This window comes from Amphiprion ocellaris, chromosome 4 (genome assembly GCF_022539595.1).
Source record: "Amphiprion ocellaris isolate individual 3 ecotype Okinawa chromosome 4, ASM2253959v1, whole genome shotgun sequence".
Classification (NCBI taxonomy): Eukaryota; Metazoa; Chordata; class Actinopteri; family Pomacentridae; genus Amphiprion; species Amphiprion ocellaris.
In genome coordinates this window covers 23,693,544-23,711,664 of record NC_072769.1, presented here as the reverse complement: position 1 = coordinate 23,711,664, position 18,121 = coordinate 23,693,544, and the positions used below count along the sequence as shown (strand labels likewise).

Below are 18,121 nucleotides of genomic sequence, written 5' to 3'. Positions count from 1 at the left end.
CATGTAATATGGATCTGGGGGCAATGACACAGCAAAATCAAGTTCAGCTGTCATTCATTTACTGTGCTTTTTAGTTCTGTGACATGTCAAAATGTCTGCAATGAAAAAGGCGTAATTGATGAATGACCGTTCAGAAACACAACACTGCCACTTTGATATCATATGTGCACAATGTTGATACAGGATTAATTATTTATTTTTATTTTTAAATGCAAATTATTGGACAGCGCTTAAGATAAAAAAAGACATATATGATCTAATTTATCGCTATATGAAATACTTATTGGTTTTTCTAGTCACCATGACCTTGATTATATGTCACACTGAACCATGTACAATAATCCTTTTATCCAAAAACGACAACTCATTTTATTGAACGTGTTCACATTGATGTCGCACCTTTCCAGAGGTCAGTTTACAGCCAACAGTGGGAGGGACTCTGAGTTGACTGACAACGCCACTCAGCCTATGACAAGTCGTGACGACATTGCTATCAGAACCAATCACATGTTGAATGGGCGGGTACATAGTCCAAATTTTACGCGGCGCGCTACGGGCCGAAACACCGAGAATGAATATCCCGGTCTCAACCGGTTTCAACCGGTCCGTGGTTGGAAGCATGAGCTTAGAGGAAGAGCACACTTGCACGCATTAAAACATCTCTGCTGTCCAAGAGTGTGTGCGAATTGAGCCAGAAATAAAACGAGACTCTTTCACTTCGTGATTATGACTCGGAATACCGCTCTAAGTGTGACTCCGTGAATGTGTTGTTAGCTTAGCTTAACGTTACATTAGCCAGCAGACCTAAATCATCATTGACTTTTCCATTAGCACGCTAAGTTGCTATTAGCCGGGTGTACTCACTGATAACTACAGAGGAGATACATTTCAGAGTGAAGACAGGAGACAGTAGGCTGTGGTAAACTGCGGGTAAGCTCTTAATACATCGACAAGAATCGATAAGTATCCAGCGTGAAGGCATTTTTAAATTAGCGCTGACTGTTGGTGTCATCTAGGAAAGCTAACATTAGCTTTTGGCTATCGAATGCTTGGAGCAGCGCAACTTAAACGTGTGGCATGAGATAGCGCTGAATCCTGGTTTAACCGCATTAATATTTCGGTCTTCGACTACCAGTTCCATCAGTTAACCATTACTTGTTTTCGACGAGAGGACAGCACATACCAGGTAAGTTAAGTCCGTTCATGATTAACCTAATTTACCCAGCGTGGCTAACGTTAGCATCGTTAGTTTCTGAAGTAACTAGTGTTCGGTGTTAACTAGCGGTTACTCAAACCAAACGTGACAGACGTCACGATACCCGATGGTCTGGTGTCTTTACAGTCTGTTTTTCACTATTGCTAACGTATTTTAATTGTGCTCAATGGTCGTAAAACAGGTCTATGAGTCGGGTTGTGGTGAATGCCGCTTTACACACCCAGTTGGCCAGGTGGAGGCGTTGTTTCATATTTTACCACTTTATTATATGCGTCAGTGACTGTCATAATTGTACCACGAGGACTTCCTGTAGCTTTAGTCTGGCTGCTTTAACACATGATAGCCGAACAAGAATGGCTTGTTTCTGAGTAACCATGCTCCCAAATGCTTCCAACTTTCCCGCCGGTTTTGACCCACGTTTCCCAATGTCTTTGTATGCATGTTTGATTACACCATTGAAAATATTTGTAGAATGTGGAAGAAAATTGAAAACTCCATAATTTAAACTTTAGATATCCTACTGTAATCCACTCCACTTTTTGTATATTTCAGTAGTACCTTTGTTACTATTGCCAGGGATTGCTTGGTTTAAAGTTTAAATCATTTCTACTCCTCTTTTGCCAGAATCTCTATGCCAGCAGAAATGACGATGTTGGCCGATCACCCAGCCAGACAGCTGCTGGACTTCAGTCAGAAACTGGACATCAACCTGTTGGACAATGTTGTCAACTCTATGTACCATGACATTGGATCCCAAGTGAGAACTGCTCCTGGCCAGTGTGGGACCCTGAGCCCGTCATGCGTTGAATGTAGTTGTACCATCACAAAACATAGGGACTTGTTCATTAGCATTTACCCTGCAGCAATTTAGGGAAGTTCTAGTCAAATATGACGAGTAAACTTGTGGGAATATGTTTGAAGTTGAGCTAAAACCTAAAGGTTCATTGCCTTAAAATGGTGTGCTGTGTTGCTGTCTTGTAGCAAAGAGTGGCCCAGGAAGTGCTCACCAACCTGAAGGACCATCCAGATGCCTGGACAAGGGTCGACACCATTCTGGAGTTCTCCCAGAACATGAAAACTAAAGTATGAACACAACATGCACTGACATTGTGATATAGGAAAGCTATGGACCGACAGCAGCTGCTCTTTGTCAGTCTCTCAGGGCCAGTGTAATAATGTGAGCTGATGGTTATCTGTTTGGCTCCATCAGGTCAGGTTTTGAGGGAAGTGAAGCTTGAGAATTCACTATGCCCAGGCTCTACTGTTTATTAGATTTTCTCCAGCAGTTATCTGCAGAATTATTAGTTTTTTCATTTTTGTGGCATCTATTGTGTGATGTGTTTGTTGTGATGACACCTTTAGTGGTCAGTGATTAAAAAATGTTAAAATGTTGAAGTTTTTTTGTCCACCATGGTGATGGTGATGTTTTAATTAGTTTTGCTATAATGGCTGTTGGTGCTTGCACTGTCTGTCTACATCATTTCAAATGATTCAGACCACTCACACTTGGTGCCATACTAGTTAAATGCTCATAGAATAGAATGGAATAGAATAGAATATGCTTTATTGTCATTTTACAATGTATAACGAGATTAGAGAGCTTATCTTCATTTGTTTCTGAGGATTTTTTGAGAGAAAGTGTTTTTGGGTGAAGATGTTCTCTTTTTACTGGATTACAGCTGTTTAGCTACTGACGGACATCTTTTACATAAGTCACTGCCATTTCCCTTCATGTTAATCAACATTTTTGTTGTATAATAACTAAAGGTGCAGATGGTGCGCATGCTTGTATGCCTGATTTCACAAATATTACTCATTTTTAGCCACTTACATATCACTTATGGGGTTTTTTTGGCAGCTGCTGTCTATACCTACATTTTGGGTTGCACATGACTGTACATACATGATGTCAACAAGACAACGGTGCAAATAATACATTGTGGTCTGCCTTTGTCATGTTGATAAACGCACTATTTGTGATCATTTTCAAAGGTCAAAAATACTTCTGTTTTTCTCAGTATTATGCACTGCAGATATTGGAGTCAGTCATCAAAACACGTTGGAAGATTCTCCCAAGAAATCAGTGTGAAGGTACAATCTGTCTCATGACAATAATTGAGTAGGATTATGGGATGTATTGCTTGTCTGGGAAGTGTAATGTAATAACAAACCATGGTTGTGTTTTCAGGAATCAAGAAGTATGTTGTTGGGTTGATTATCAAGACTTCCTCTGACCCTGCAAACATGGAGGTGAGCTAACGTGTCAAATGCTGCACCTTTATGCACCAGTGTAATGTTCATGCTGTTTGTCCTCCTTAATGTCCTTAATGTTGATTCTACTGTTTTTATTCTTGTTTGCAGAAAGAGGGAGTGTACATTTCAAAACTTAACATGATCCTCGTACAGGTGAGGTGATAGTTTGACACGTTATCAGGACAGTGGCTGACATGAGGCAGAAGATACAGAGACCATCTTTTCTTCACTGGTTTAGATCCTGAAGCAGGAATGGCCCAAACACTGGCCGACCTTCATCAGTGATATTGTGGGTGCAAGTCGGACCAGTGAGAGTCTCTGTCAGAACAACATGATCATCCTGAAACTGCTCAGTGAGGAGGTCTTTGACTTCTCCAGTGGCCAGATGACCCAAGTGAAGGCCAAGCACCTCAAAGACAGGTAAAAATAATGCATTGTGACTTCAGTAAAGTGCAGAGTTGTTGCTACATTTGGGTTGTGTGGTGTTGGTCATCTGCGCTGTTCTTCTGTTGGACTTGTACAGAAAAATGTGAAGCCGTCACACAAATCTGAGCACAGAATTATTCATAGTGGTTAAATTACTATGAAAAAAATGCACATTTAATTTTCGTAAAAAATTCTTTTACTTGGCTTTGTATCACATTTTTGTTTGACACGATCTATGTAATGTATTACTTTCTTAGTTTACATATATATGCTTGATGTACTTAGAATTCAGTTTTATGCCATTTAGTGGACACTTTCTAAACCCTGTAACAGTACTATGTCAAGATTTTGACCTTAATCAGTTTCTGGCACAGTTTAGATGTGCAGATATTATTAATGTTGTACATTCTGTGAATCTACACTGCATATTTTAATGACACCTTTGCAAATATACAGCTGCAACGTAAAATTAATTGCCATAGCAACTTATTGATATACAATATCTGCAATTGCTGACAAAAAGGAAGGTGGGGAAACGCTGTGTCAGCACTGCAGAATGGTCTGACTGCTTGTAGTGCCATTCTGCTAGAGCGGAAAATGCTCTAGTTTGTGTTTTTATTTAACCAATCTCAATTTTCTTGGGTGGTGCTAATTCTTGAAAACAGCAGTGGGGCTCCTGAAGCAGTGTTTGGGGTGGTCTTGTTTGGTGGAACATGCTTAGAAAATGAAGCTTTTCCCATCACTGATTGACAAAACATGCAAACATTCCTGTTAGATGGCAAGTGTTGTAGACATGTTCTTTGTAGATCTTTACATCCATCATCAAGGGTTGTTGATTTCCATAGTGAAGGGCATTTTAAAAACGGTGACAAACAGATAGTGGATGGCAGTAGATTGCTGTGTGAAATCTCATTGCATCTAGAGAGTTGGACTAAATGAAATCTCATCTTGAGGAAAACTTGTCATACCCAAAACTGATCGGGGGCCTGCAGTTCAGAGTTAAAGCTTAATTTATGAAGTTTCTGTCCAGCTTAAGACATGATTCTGTGATCACCAATGATCTTTACTCTTTGTCTTTCAGCATGTGCAACGAGTTCTCCCAAATATTCCAGTTGTGCCAGTTTGTAATGGTAAGGCAAGGTTGACATGAGGCCAAACAGTTCTCAGCGTCTTCCTTTGTTGTTTAAAGAAGACCACAATCCATTTTCACCTGTAACTTTCTCTTCTGTGTAGGAAAATTCTCAGAATGCCCCGCTGGTCCACGCAACACTGGAGACACTCCTTCGCTTCTTGAATTGGATTCCTTTAGGTTACATTTTTGAGACAAAACTCATCAGCACATTGGTCTACAAGGTAAACCAACTCATGTTCATTCATTAAATACAAACTTTAAATGATGAACTTTCATGTCTGTTGCAACCTGATGGACATTTGTGTCTAAGATTTGGGTCGCAAGTAACATGATGGATGATAAAATGGTAAATATGATTGATATTTCTGTGGAAGAAAACCAGTTCCATGCATGTTTTGCCTCACGGTGTTAAGAAACAACAAAACATTGAGAGCTCTGACATGACAGCGTTTTCCAATTTAAACTTGAAATGGAAAAACCTTGTGGTGTTCAGTTTTATGTATATATTTTCAAGCATTTTAAAAAGTAGATTAGTTCAAATACATTTTTTCACAGATTGTACATTGCCGTATGTGTTTTTTTGGTGAAATATGTACTGAGAGAGGAACAATGGTTAATTTTGAAGTAGTGTAACAACCAAAGGAGCAGTGCTGTAGGAAGCTCACAAATCACTCAGAGCTGGTTGCCTCAGCAACTTAACCAGGGAGTGTTCTCACATGTCACATGCTTTTTAATAGGATATGATCTGCAGGACCTTAAATGAATAAAAAAAAAAACTCAGATCTAGTAAGTTAAAGCATGTAAACAGTGCATTCCTTCTTCACAATGTTTGAAAGAAAAATGTTTAGGAGCAATCGTATACAGAATACTGACAGAACTGCTGAACAGGTGTTTCAACACTGACCTGACTTATTTGTTTGTTTTGGGGGTATTTTGTTGTTGTTTTTTTTTCAGTTCTTGAATGTGCCCATGTTTCGAAACGTGACACTGAAATGTCTGACCGAGATAGCTGGAGTGAGTGTCAACCAGTATGAGGAGCAGTTTGTCAACCTGTTTACCCTCACCATGTGCCAGCTCAAACAGGTACACACTCACAAACAATCTGTTTGAATGCTACTTAAATTAATTGCACTCAGTATGATTACAAACTCACGAGTGGCCACGATATTGTTACACTGATTTAAATGTAGATGACAAACTCTGACTCTGTGACAGCTCACCTGTCTGAGGTGAAGAAAAGTACCGAGTGTGACTTGCTCTTAGATCGTGACAGATTCTGTCTTGGTGTTTGGGATAATTTAGAATTCTAAGCAGTTGAAGAAGTTACTGCTGTTGTAAATGTAAAATGTAAATGCACGCAACACTTTCTCAAAATGCATGTACGGATCATTTGGTGCAACACAGGGAGATGAGCGCTGTCATTAAAGTGGATAATCCACAAAAAACCCCAGAAAGGCCACCGTGCTTCACAATCCAAATCTGTGGCAAAAGCTGAAATTTTCAGCGTAGTAGTTTACTAGCCTGGAGGTCGTGGTTGTTTCCTGAAGTGAAGTGGATTTTAAAAGCAAAAACAGATAGCGGAAGGGAAGAAGAAAGCTAACTGGAATGAGTGACCAGTGGTAGGCTTATACCTGCAGTCTACATCTGGGGGAAAAAAGGAAGAAATGAGAAGATGAATAGAGAAAATAAAAAACAACAAGGCAAAGTGCAAAATATAGAGAAAAATTAAAAGACAGAGTAGGCAGACATTTAATGATTTGAGCTAATACGGCTTCTTTGAGAATCTGCAAAGGCTGTGTTTAGGCCCGGCAGAACAATGAAAACTCAGATTGCTTCCATACTTGTTTAAAAATATCATTAAAAAAGGAAGAAAAAAAGAATAAGACAGTTTTGTTTGTTTGTTTTTTAAATAAAAGGTCAAAGCATTTCTTAATTCAAACCCATTAGAGCAATTAATTAATTTATTTAACCTTTGTTTTACCAAGTAAGTTAGCTGAGAACTACTTCTCATTTTCGGTAACGACAAGAAGTGGCATACAACAAGATCAACAACAGAAACAGGTTACATATACAGCAAATTACACAATATTACAAAACAAAATACAAAAAGACTTTTTAAAACAAAGGCTAAAAACAGGTACCATGGTCCTGAAGTGTTTCTCTCGCTGATTTTTATAATGACAATAGCGATGTGTATGAGGAGTTTTTTTAGGGGCTTTTGCTGAGAGTTCAGTCATTAGCTGCTTTGCAAACAGCAGGTTGGACAGCAGTAATGTTAAAGACCACAACATTTATACACTGCTGAATAGAAGCATCACTTTTTAATTTAGGTATTTTTTAATATCTAAATATTAAATGTTTTTGAGAAAAAAAAAAATCTTTTTCTCGATCTTTAATTTTCATTCCTGGCTGTTAACACAGTAGTTTGATGAAAAATAAAATCTTAACACAAAAGATGTAATCTTATGAGCCTTCCTTGGCAGATACTTTTTTCAAAGTAGCTTTGTTAGTTTGTAATCTAGTTGATGAAGGGTTTTTTTTTTTTTGTTTGGGTGGGCTCGTGGCGCAGTGGTTTAAGACTAAAGTAATTTACAGTAAAAGAAATAACCCGAAACGAAACACAAATAAGTAAAACAAATAAAGTTTGAGGATAAATAAATAAAGGTGAGTTATTGAAGTAATGTTTTGTCGTTTGGTCAGATGCTGCCTTTGAACACTAACATCAGAGTGGCCTACTCCAATGGGAAGGATGACGAGCAGAACTTCATTCAGAACTTAAGTCTGTTTCTCTGCACCTTCCTCAAAGAACATGGGCAGCTCATTGAGAAAAGACCCAACCTGCGAGAGACGCTCATGGAGGTAGGAGACAACACAGGGTCCTTTCAGTGAAGAAGAAACAAACTACACATTTTACTGTTCAAACTGAGTGTTGTTTGTCATGTGAAGGTGAACTTGAGGGACTGATGTCTCCAGATCTGCTGCTCGCAGATGGTAACTTTAGTCATTTTGGGGACAAAAATTCTCCTATCCAGTGATTGTTTTTTTTTTTTTTTTTTAAACTTGTCTGTGGTTTTATGATTACACCTTTGCAAAGACATAAGAAATGACAAATGAATGACAAATCTCTGACAAACTGTAGGACACTATAGATTATGACAGTTGACACTGTAAGCTGCACAAGCATTTTTGCAATTACACGAAGTTTGGACTATTTATAAATGGGCAAAATTGTAAGAACCAGATTGATGCTGTATTGAATAACAGCATATTTTCCATGTACTGATAAAAGCATTTAAAGCCACTGGCATTTAATGTTGGATGCAAAATTGGCTAAGTTACAGCAAATGAGCCTGGACCATGATTTTTCTCTTCACTGCAGTTTCATATCAAAATATTCCTTATAACTGATCTACATGATCCGTCTTAATTGCTGCAACTCCCTTTTATTGGGTATTCCACAAAAATCCCTCTCCCGCCTCCAACTGGTCCAGAACGCAGCAGCTCAGCTTCTTACTGGTTTTAACAGACGACATCACATCTCCTGTTCTAGCTTCCCTCCACTGGCTCCCTGTTGGTTTTAGAATTGATTTTAAGATTTTACTGATTACTTTTAAAGCATGCTAGGGCCTTGCCCCTGGCTATATTTTAGTCATGCTAACCCCATATGTCCCCTTGCCCAGCCTTAGATCCTCGGGTGGGTCCCTCCTGGTCATTCCAAAGTCTAGGCTTAAATCTAAGGGCGACCAGGCCTTCTCCATCAGGACCCCTCGGCTTTGGAACGACCTGCCTGAGGCGATAAGTCTCGCCCAATCAGTAGATTCTTTTAAATCACTTCTTAAAACCCACTTTTATAGACTCGCGTTCCTGTAAAATTCTCTTTTATTTCTCTTTTATCACAATGTTCCACCTGTCAAAGCACTTTGTGAATGTTCATCTGAAAGGTGCTATACAAATAAAGTTATTATGACTATGATTGACAAATAAGAGTCAGTCATTTCCAGACCCATATTTTTCTTTTTTGAATTGCTTGGACAGTGACAAATTATCCCCAGAGAAATGTCTTGCATTGATGTAACGCGGTGTATCCCGAGGACGAATACCAACACGGTAACATTTTGTAGTCGCTGTAGGTAATGTTAGCTGACCTCAGCACTTTGTCCTGTCTGCAGGCACTTCACTACATGCTATTGGTGTCAGAGGTGGAGGAGACGGAGATCTTTAAGATCTGTCTGGAGTACTGGAACCACCTGGCAGCAGAGCTCTACAGGGAGAGTCCCTTCTCCACCTCCAGCACCCCTTTGCTGTCTGACGTTCCCCCACGCAGACACCTTTATCTGCCTGTGCTCTCCCAGGTAGGAAATAACACACACACACCAGTTATGTTTTCAGAATGAGCAACATATTTTTGTACTGTAAATGCAGAGTTGTACAATTACAACCCAAATGCAAAAGATGATTATTCTCATTCAAAGCAGTCTTCATTTTAATGCTGTACTTAATAAACAGGCATTAAAATACTTGTTGGCTGAATTGACTCAATCAGGAGGTGCTGCAAACTCTCACATCCATCTAACTACTCATTTTCTTTCAGGTGCGTTTGCTGATGGTCAGCCGTATGGCCAAACCAGAGGAAGTGCTGGTGGTGGAGAATGACCAGGGTGAGGTCGTCAGGGAGTTCATGAAGGACACAGATGCCATCAATCTCTACAAGAACATGAGGGAGACTCTTGGTACGTTTGCAAAGATCTCTGTTGATAATTAAATAGTTCTGTTTCAGGTCCTCAGCCTAATTCAGAAAGCAACATTCTTTATATTTTTGTGGCGTTTAAATTCTCCCTTTTCAATTTTCCATAGAATTCATTTAGTGGATGACTGCCCACCCTTTTTGACACCGATTTTGGCACATTGCTCTAGTAACATGAATGTTTATGTGCATACTGTGGTCATTTCCAGACAGATGTTGTAGTTGTTATTTTCACAGTGAGCAACACCTGCTGGTGCATCATCGTTTCATCATCCTGTGTTAGAAGTGAACTCCAGAGCCACAGGGAGAGATAAACATTTTATCGCTTTATATAGAATGACCTCAAAATGTGTTGGTATTTATAGATTTATGTCCACATCTTGTCACAGAAAGAGTTTACTGGTGGCCAGTTTGCAGGTTAAATTGGCGTTAAGTATTAATTAAAGGTTCCAGTGGTGAAAGCCCGTTGTTATTGTGTTTGGTGGTTCTTATAGATTTGGAGGTGTGAATTTAAAGCTGTTGAGATATGGAGACATCTACTTTTGTCATTCTTCAAGCCCCTTCCACACCTAGTTAACTCCCAGCTTTATAAGATCGTAACAGTTTGACTTAAGTGCCATGTACACCAGCTAACCAGCTCCAGCTGTGAATCACAGCTGCAGACAGCAGAGTACGGTAGTAACCCGTAGAAGAGGTCATCAACAGCAGCAGCTCATTGGTTTTCTAAAAATGGAGGTTAAATAGTTGTGGTGAATTTAACCAACTTTGCTGTATTTTGAACTAAAAAAAACAGAAGATACACTGAAGACGTGACCGTTTGATTAATTTGCTGAAAAGGCACAATATCAGACCTTTAATTCACCCTTCTCTCCTTGTGTGTAGTGTATCTGACACATCTGGATTATGCCGACACTGAACGCATCATGACAGAGAAGCTCCACAACCAAGTGAATGGCACTGAGTGGTCGTGGAGAAATCTGAACATGCTGTGCTGGGCCATCGGTTCCATTAGTGGAGCAATGCATGAGGAGGATGAAAAGAGATTCCTGGTGACCGTCATCAAGGTGGGACACTCAAACAGTATTGTTTCACATCAACATTTAACAGCATCCCTCCACAAGCAGAAATCAGTGCAACTGCAAGTGGTGTCTGGCCGTATGGCTGTGTGACACAAGCATTTATTTAGCCAACAGCTGCTCAGTCCACTTGTAAGCAATACAAACATTTTTTTGTTATTGTAGACCATCTTCCACACAGCAGTTGACCTGGAAACAACGTTAGCTAACTTTGAGTGTTGTGTGTGTTGTGATTTCAGGACCTACTTGGCTTGTGTGAGCAGAAAAGAGGTAAAGACAACAAGGCCATAATAGCGTCAAACATCATGTACATTGTGGGCCAGTATCCCCGTTTCCTTCGAGCGCACTGGAAGTTCCTCAAGACCGTTGTCAACAAGCTCTTTGAGTTTATGCATGGTGAGAAATGGCCAAAGACCAAGTCTTCCACACAAAGCTGATCAGAGCCTTTTCATTAAAATGTTTTTATTCCTAAATCTGTCTGCAGTGTGTGGGTTCTGATGTGTGGTGCTGAACACAATCATTAAACAGACCTGAACACTCAGAATTGATGGATAAATACATGAGTGTTGTCGGTAAATAAGGCCGTTCGAGTGTTTGCTTATCTTCTTCGTCACACAGAGACCCATGATGGTGTGCAGGACATGGCGTGTGACACATTCATCAAGATTGCCCAAAAGTGCCGGCGTCATTTTGTCCAGGTTCAAGTGGGAGAGGTGATGCCGTTCATCGACGAGATCCTCAACAACATCAACACCATCATCTGTGACCTGCAGCCTCAGCAGGTGAGTCCTGTTCTGTCTCTGAATTATTCACATGACCCTACCAAAGGTCAGCATGGCACAACTTAAGTGTTTGATCGCATCAGTGTCTGCCAGACTTTCAGGTGCAACTTATTGTATTTTACAGTAAAACTGTTAGTCTTTTTGTTGGTTAACCTCTTAGGAAACATACATTGTTTTCAATGGTCCAGGTCAGATTTAATCCCTGCTCTTTGTCTCTGTCTGCAGGTCCATACATTTTATGAGGCAGTGGGCTACATGATCGGGGCTCAGACAGATCAGGCAGTTCAAGAGCTTTTGATCGAGAAGTATATGCTGCTACCTAATCAGGTGTGGGACAGCATCATCCAACAGGCCACCAAGGTGAGGACATGAGAAGGACCAGGGGTACAGTGTAATGCACTGATTTTGTCAGTGACCTGATACATTGTCATTTAAAGCAGTCCACTGTTGATTGTTACTTTTGTTGGTGTGTGTTAAATCTGTCTCCTGGACATTGTGCTGCAGAATGTGGACATCCTGAAGGATGCAGAGACTGTGCGCCAGCTGGGCAGCATCCTCAAGACAAACGTCAGAGCCTGTAAAGCTGTCGGTCATCCCTTTGTCGTTCAGCTGGGGCGTATCTACTTGGACATGCTCAACGTCTACAAATGTCTAAGTGAAAACATCTCCTCTGCCGTCCAGACCAATGGTCAGCTCTCATGCGCTCTCTGTGCTTATATTAATGTGTCTGACCTGTAATTGTAAAAAGCTTCTGGAAAGTTTTTTATATTAAACTTTAAGTTGAGTAAAGAAATTGTGTGCAGGTTAAATCTGGCACACAGCGTCACTGTATGTCTCAACCTGAATGAACTATCAAATCTTTCACATCCTCACTAACAGTAGTGTCACTTTATCATTGTAGACTTAATGCATTTGAAGTCATATCCTTTGCATGAGCTTTGATCGTGTATATGTCTGTTTATTTATAGGCTTCAGCCATTTAGACTTGTTGCTTGTTATGTGTACAGGTGAGATGGTGACGAAGCAGCCTCTGATCAGGAGTATGAGGACGGTAAAGAGAGAAACACTGAAGCTGATCTCAGGCTGGGTCAGTCGCTCCAATGACCCGCAGATGGTGAGTGTAGCTGTGCTTTGTGTTCTCTAGTTTGTTCTGTAATGGAAAAGAGTTGCATTTTTAAATCAGTGTCAAGATGACCTGTATTTTAGCAGTGTTGCACACTAAGCATCCTCTATATTCATTCAGTGGTGAGGCTGAATTCAGATGATTTGTAAATGTAGCAACTGATAAAACGGAGCTCTTATTTGACACCATCTAATTAGAGGTTTCTTTAAGCTCCGTATTTACTCCTTGATCAGAACAGCTATTGAAAAAGGGACAGGTGCTATATATAGCCCAACCCAGAACATACATCTTGTTTGTGTTTTGTTCTGTGGTCCAGGTGGCAGAGAACTTTGTGCCCCCTCTGCTGGAGGCAGTGCTCATTGACTACCAGAGGAACGTGCCAGCTGCCAGGGAGCCCGAGGTCCTAAGCACCATGGCAACCATTGTTAACAAGCTGGGAGTCCACATTACTGGCGAAATCCCCAAGATATTTGACGCAGTGTTCGAGTGCACTTTGAACATGATCAACAAGGTCTGTTTGAGTCATTTGACCGTCCCTGTTGGAATCCAAAAAGTTGAGATTACGGTCGTAAAGTTACAGACTGTAACCGTTTCTTGTTTTTCTTCTGTACTGTCAGGACTTTGAGGAATTCCCAGAACACAGAACCCACTTCTTCTACCTCCTTCAAGCCGCCACCTCCCAGTGCTTCCCAGCCTTCCTGTCCATTGCCCCAGCTCAGTTCAAACTGATCCTAGACTCCATCATCTGGGCCTTCAAGCACACGATGAGGAATGTGGCTGACACAGGTCTGATCTAGTCTCAACTCATCATGTCGGTTTGAGCATTAATGAAGTTGCACCTTTGTATGCTAGCAATAACCCACTGATCTTTACAGCTAAATTATTGACTTATTTCTTGGACAGGCAATGTTTTGATCCTTGAAACATCTCTCTTTTAAGAGTGGAGGAATTATGTGACTAAAAATCTCAAGATACGTGCTTAAGTCTATAAAAATTAAATGCAAAACCAGATGTTCAAATGAATAAAACTATGATAAAACCATAGACTACCTTGTATGTACAATACGAAAATAGCCTCGGGTCTGAAATGCAAAACCACTGCACAAGTTCCTTAAACCTGTCTGCTTTGTTCCAGTCAGCAGGTGGGTGACAATTCAGTTTGTAACAAGATTTCTGATTGTATGAGCAGAAAAAAAAATGACCAAACTTCTCAGTAGAAACAAATCAGGCTGTTTCAGGGTGGAGAGATTGACGGGTTGCTGCCGTACTAGTTTGTTTTCAGTAGATCTACCCCTGCCAGGATGGTGACAACCAAAAGACCAAACTCAAGGCTTTAAAATGATACTCAAGAGAATTAGTCAGTGATGTCTATATATTATATACAGTCTGTGGATAAGATACCAGATACGGTTTTGTAATAATGCAATAAACAAGAAAGTAAAAATTAACACAATTTGTCACAGAAGTGCAACAACTGTGTCTTTGAAGGATGCCTACACAAGTGTTATTCAGCATGCTTCATCCTACGTTCACCTGCTGCTTCAGCAGTGTGTGAAAGTGACCTTAGAATGACTTACATGTTGGTGAGCAGTGCAGATTGTTGAATTCTGTTAGACCTCTAATGAGTGTGTCCTCGTCCTCTGCAGGTCTACAGATCCTGTACACTCTCCTGCAGAACGTGTCTGCAGAGGAAGCAGCAGCACAGAGCTTTTATCAGACGTATTTCTGTGATGTTCTGCAGCACATCTTCTCTGTGGTCACCGATACATCTCACACCGCAGGTAAAGAGCCTGACCTGGTGACATCTGCTTGTGTGACGTCATATCATTATACTTTGCTTTTTTTATGAATTAAAATAATATCTTCTTTCTTTGATCCCATATGAATTGTGCACGCACTCTACCCACACTAACTAGAATTGTTGATGTGTAATATGGAGTTTATTTGTGGTTTAAGCAGCTGTCAGGGCCCCGGGTTCACAAGACCTTCTCAATATGCTCTGTCTCCAGGTCTGACCATGCATGCCACCATCTTGGCCTACATGTTTAACCTGGTGGAGGAAGGGAAGGTCAGTGTTGCTCTGAGCGCTGCGAGCCCCGCCAACAATCAGGCACACGTCCAGGAGTACATTGCCAACCTGCTGAAGACAGCCTTCCCCCATCTGCAAGAGTAAGTAGGCTTTAACCACAGTAGGATTACATGAGCTGTGTGTTTGATTAAGGTTTCCTGGCATTTAGTGCTTATTCATGGAAAAGGTTTTCTATAGACACACAAAGATGAAGGAAATGAATAAATAACTGATATTTTTAACTCTTTGCAGCTGCAACAGGTCAGTACACATCCAAAGTGAGTCTACACTTTGGAACTTTTTCCACTTCAGATTCTAGTGAATATTCTCATTTATTACAGTTGGGTTAATCCAAGAAATAATGTCAAAGTTGAAGAGAAGACTGAGAGAATGTTGTGTTTTGTTCCACATAAAGAAAACACAGGGCTTCATACTGTGCTTGCAAGTTTAGAGGCTGTGTTGTGGTTTTAAAATTTTAAAATGAGTGATGTTAATGTTGTGACTCAGTCTGCCTGTTCAGGACCAGTGATGATCAGGCAGCGTAGTCAAACATATAGTCAAAAATCAATTCTGGAGCAGAAGTTGGAATCCTCAAAAGTTGTCAAGAACGAGTCTTCAAGTAGTCTTCAGAGTCTGATGTGAATAATGTTTATTCAATACAGAGGCTGTAAAAACAAACATGACCAAAAGCTCCAGATTTTAACTGACTACACAAAGTGTTGCATTGTATATATCTTCTCCTAAACACTCGACCACAACCCATCATCTTAAGACCCAATCAGGATGTATATGATGTAACTGTATCAAAAGTTAGACCATCACCTCTTTTTTTATTTCTACTAGCTTGGCATTATTTCTGCTTAGCTCAGCGTGACCTTGGTTTCAACTCACAAGTGCAGATGAAGAGAGGGCTCATCGCCTTATATATGGGCTTCATGGGCTCCCGTTGGGTTGCCGCTTTCCACAGGATTATTTAGTTTGTGCATAAATTCAGCTGACACGTTAGGGTTTCCAGTCGTATCATTGTTTGCACTAGAATCTGATTTACACATCCTATTTGTCTAATTTTATCATTTGTTCAGTCTTAAAATGCCACAATATTAACTGTGTTTGGTTTGAAAAGAAAGTGTTGTCACTGGCTGGATTTATTTAAGTGGAAATCCGCAAACAAAGGTCTGTAACAGATTTTTTTTATCTTGCCCATCTAACTTGAGGCTGATTGAATGTGTTTTCTGCAGTGCCCAGGTGAAGGTGTTTGTAACGGGCCTCTTCAGCCTGAATCAGGACATCCCTGCCTTTAAGGAGCACTTGAGGGACTTCCTTGTGCAGATCAAGGTGAGTGAGTGGTGGAAATGGCAAAAATATGCAGCCTAGAAACTGAACAGGAAACCTTTATGTTGGGGGGAGAAACAGTCCACTGAAAATAATGGAGCAGCTGTATCCATCCAGTGTTTTATAATAAACATAGAGACGGCTAAAGAGAGCCTCTTCGGACTTTGAATGGTGATATTATTCATAGTCTCCTCATTCAATCAAATGCCACTTTCGAAGATGTACTTTTAGAAGCTGAATTATACGTCTCCTGATACAGGAAAGGCACCGTGGCCAAATGAATAAAACATCTCTTTATTTTGGGTGATTCGTTAAAAACAGAAGGTTGATCCCAGGCTTTAGTTTTAAATCTGTATTCATCACTGTCATGTCTTACGTGTTCTCAAAGTGTCTATTATTTGCAAACAGTGCAGTGGCTGATTTCAGGGATGATCTCTCTTTTGCTCAGTGAACAATGTAGACAATATGTGAAAGATGTTGCAACTTAATAACTGTGTTACATGTGCTCTTTAAATTGTGTGAGAAAATTGTAACAAAGCATGTGAAGCGTAGTGGGAAAGTTTGTGACATTAAAGTATTTGGGTGCATGAGATTATTCCATCTGAGTCATTAGCAAAATGTTAAGAATGAATGTTATGTCCAAATAGAAAACTACAGGCACGTCATTGGTCAACAAAGACATGATTTAAACCTTGATGTGTTTTTAAGTATTTCAAAGCTACAACCTGCATCAGAAATCTGGCTATTTGAGCTTTGGGTCTTTGTACAAGGTTTGAGCGGTGCAGGTCTTGCTCTGTAGAAAAATGGCAGCTTAGCCAGCTTGAATCTAAAGCCTGGAGCCCAGTATGAGCAGTTCTGAACCTCTGCTTGTGTGGTCCTGCAGGAGTTTGCTGGCGAGGACACAACAGACCTCTTCCTGGAGGAGAGAGAGGCAGCTCTGCGCCAAGCCCAGGAGGAGAAACACAAGCTCCAGATGTCTGTGCCCGGCATCCTCAACCCCCACGAGCTGCCGGAGGAGATGTGCGACTGAAGCCACGGCAGCGACCAGCATGTACAGAACAACTCTGAAGGACGAAAACTCAAGAGGAAGCACGGATGCTTCCTGTTGATAAATAGTTTTCTTTTCAAGTGTGTTAGTGTGCGAGTGTGTGTGTGTGTGTGTTTGGAAAGAGAATGAGGGGCCAGAGGAAAGACCCCAGCACTCGGTTGTACGTCGACCAAATCAATGTCAATATGTAAATGAGAATCGCTCCCCTAAACTCCCTCAACTCTGGTGCGGATTCTTTTTTTTCTTCCCCCCCCCCATCAAACGTGTTTTATACAAGGATTTTTTTTTGTGTAACATGCCATCTTTTATTGATTCTTTGCTATTAAAGCTTTATGTTTGGATATACGGTTCTTTTACACCTACAGCAGTTTGACAGAATTAATCATTTTCAGTCCCTCTTCATCCCAATCAAGCCATCGCCCCCTCTTTGTTAATATGTAATATATGATGTTGAAACACTTGCAATGGTTATTTCACAGGTTGCTCTGGTCTCAGACGTGCTATGTGCACTGTGCAAGACGAATGTGACGCTTGAGGGGTAGATTTGTACTCCCTTGCTTCCTTTGTTGTCTTGTTTTGGTTTGTCAGTGTGTTTATTGTTTTTCCTTTGCTCTGTCTTTGTGAGCGAGTCGGAGCTCCTGTGGCTCTGCTTTTGGATGAGAAAGAAGCCTGTGTGCATATCATCTTGTTTGTAAAGCTGTCTTAGTACTCTGAGAATATAAAGTTGGCTATTTTTACAAAATATTCTGATCGACTCCTTCCTCAAAGAAAAGCAAACGTGTCGATGAATGTCACAATTCAACTTCCGTAACTTGAAGGCTTACTGTAAACATTGACACACTTCAAATGAATGTTTTTGGATTATTTTGTATCAAAGTAAATGACACAAATCAGTGATTACCAAAGAAGGAAGGGGGGTTA

The 18,121-nt window shown here is 40.5% G+C and overlaps 1 protein-coding gene across 4 annotated transcripts; it reads left to right on the top strand.

Annotated features, from left to right (window-relative positions):
• Positions 1-573: 573 nt before the first annotated feature.
• xpo1a (exportin 1 (CRM1 homolog, yeast) a) lies at positions 574-17,942 on the top strand. 4 transcript variants are annotated; one of them, XM_023289925.3, is made up of 26 exons: positions 574-930; positions 1,136-1,186; positions 1,841-1,973; positions 2,198-2,299; positions 3,235-3,307; positions 3,405-3,466; positions 3,578-3,622; positions 3,708-3,889; positions 4,977-5,025; positions 5,129-5,248; positions 5,982-6,110; positions 7,728-7,886; positions 9,197-9,379; positions 9,619-9,757; positions 10,654-10,835; positions 11,087-11,243; positions 11,466-11,629; positions 11,855-11,989; positions 12,134-12,317; positions 12,637-12,743; positions 13,069-13,263; positions 13,370-13,538; positions 14,399-14,533; positions 14,762-14,921; positions 16,059-16,155; positions 17,036-17,942. In XM_023289925.3, exons 3-26 carry the CDS (start codon positions 1,848-1,850, stop codon positions 17,180-17,182), a joined length of 3,201 nt encoding a protein of 1,066 aa, XP_023145693.1. In that variant the 5' UTR covers positions 574-930; positions 1,136-1,186; positions 1,841-1,847; the 3' UTR covers positions 17,183-17,942. The 4 variants fall into 4 exon arrangements, with proteins under 4 accessions (XP_023145693.1, XP_023145692.1, XP_023145695.1 ...); XM_023289924.3 differs by having other exon boundaries at positions 1,017-1,186; XM_023289927.3 differs by lacking the exon at positions 1,136-1,186.
• Positions 17,943-18,121: the final 179 nt, after the last annotated feature.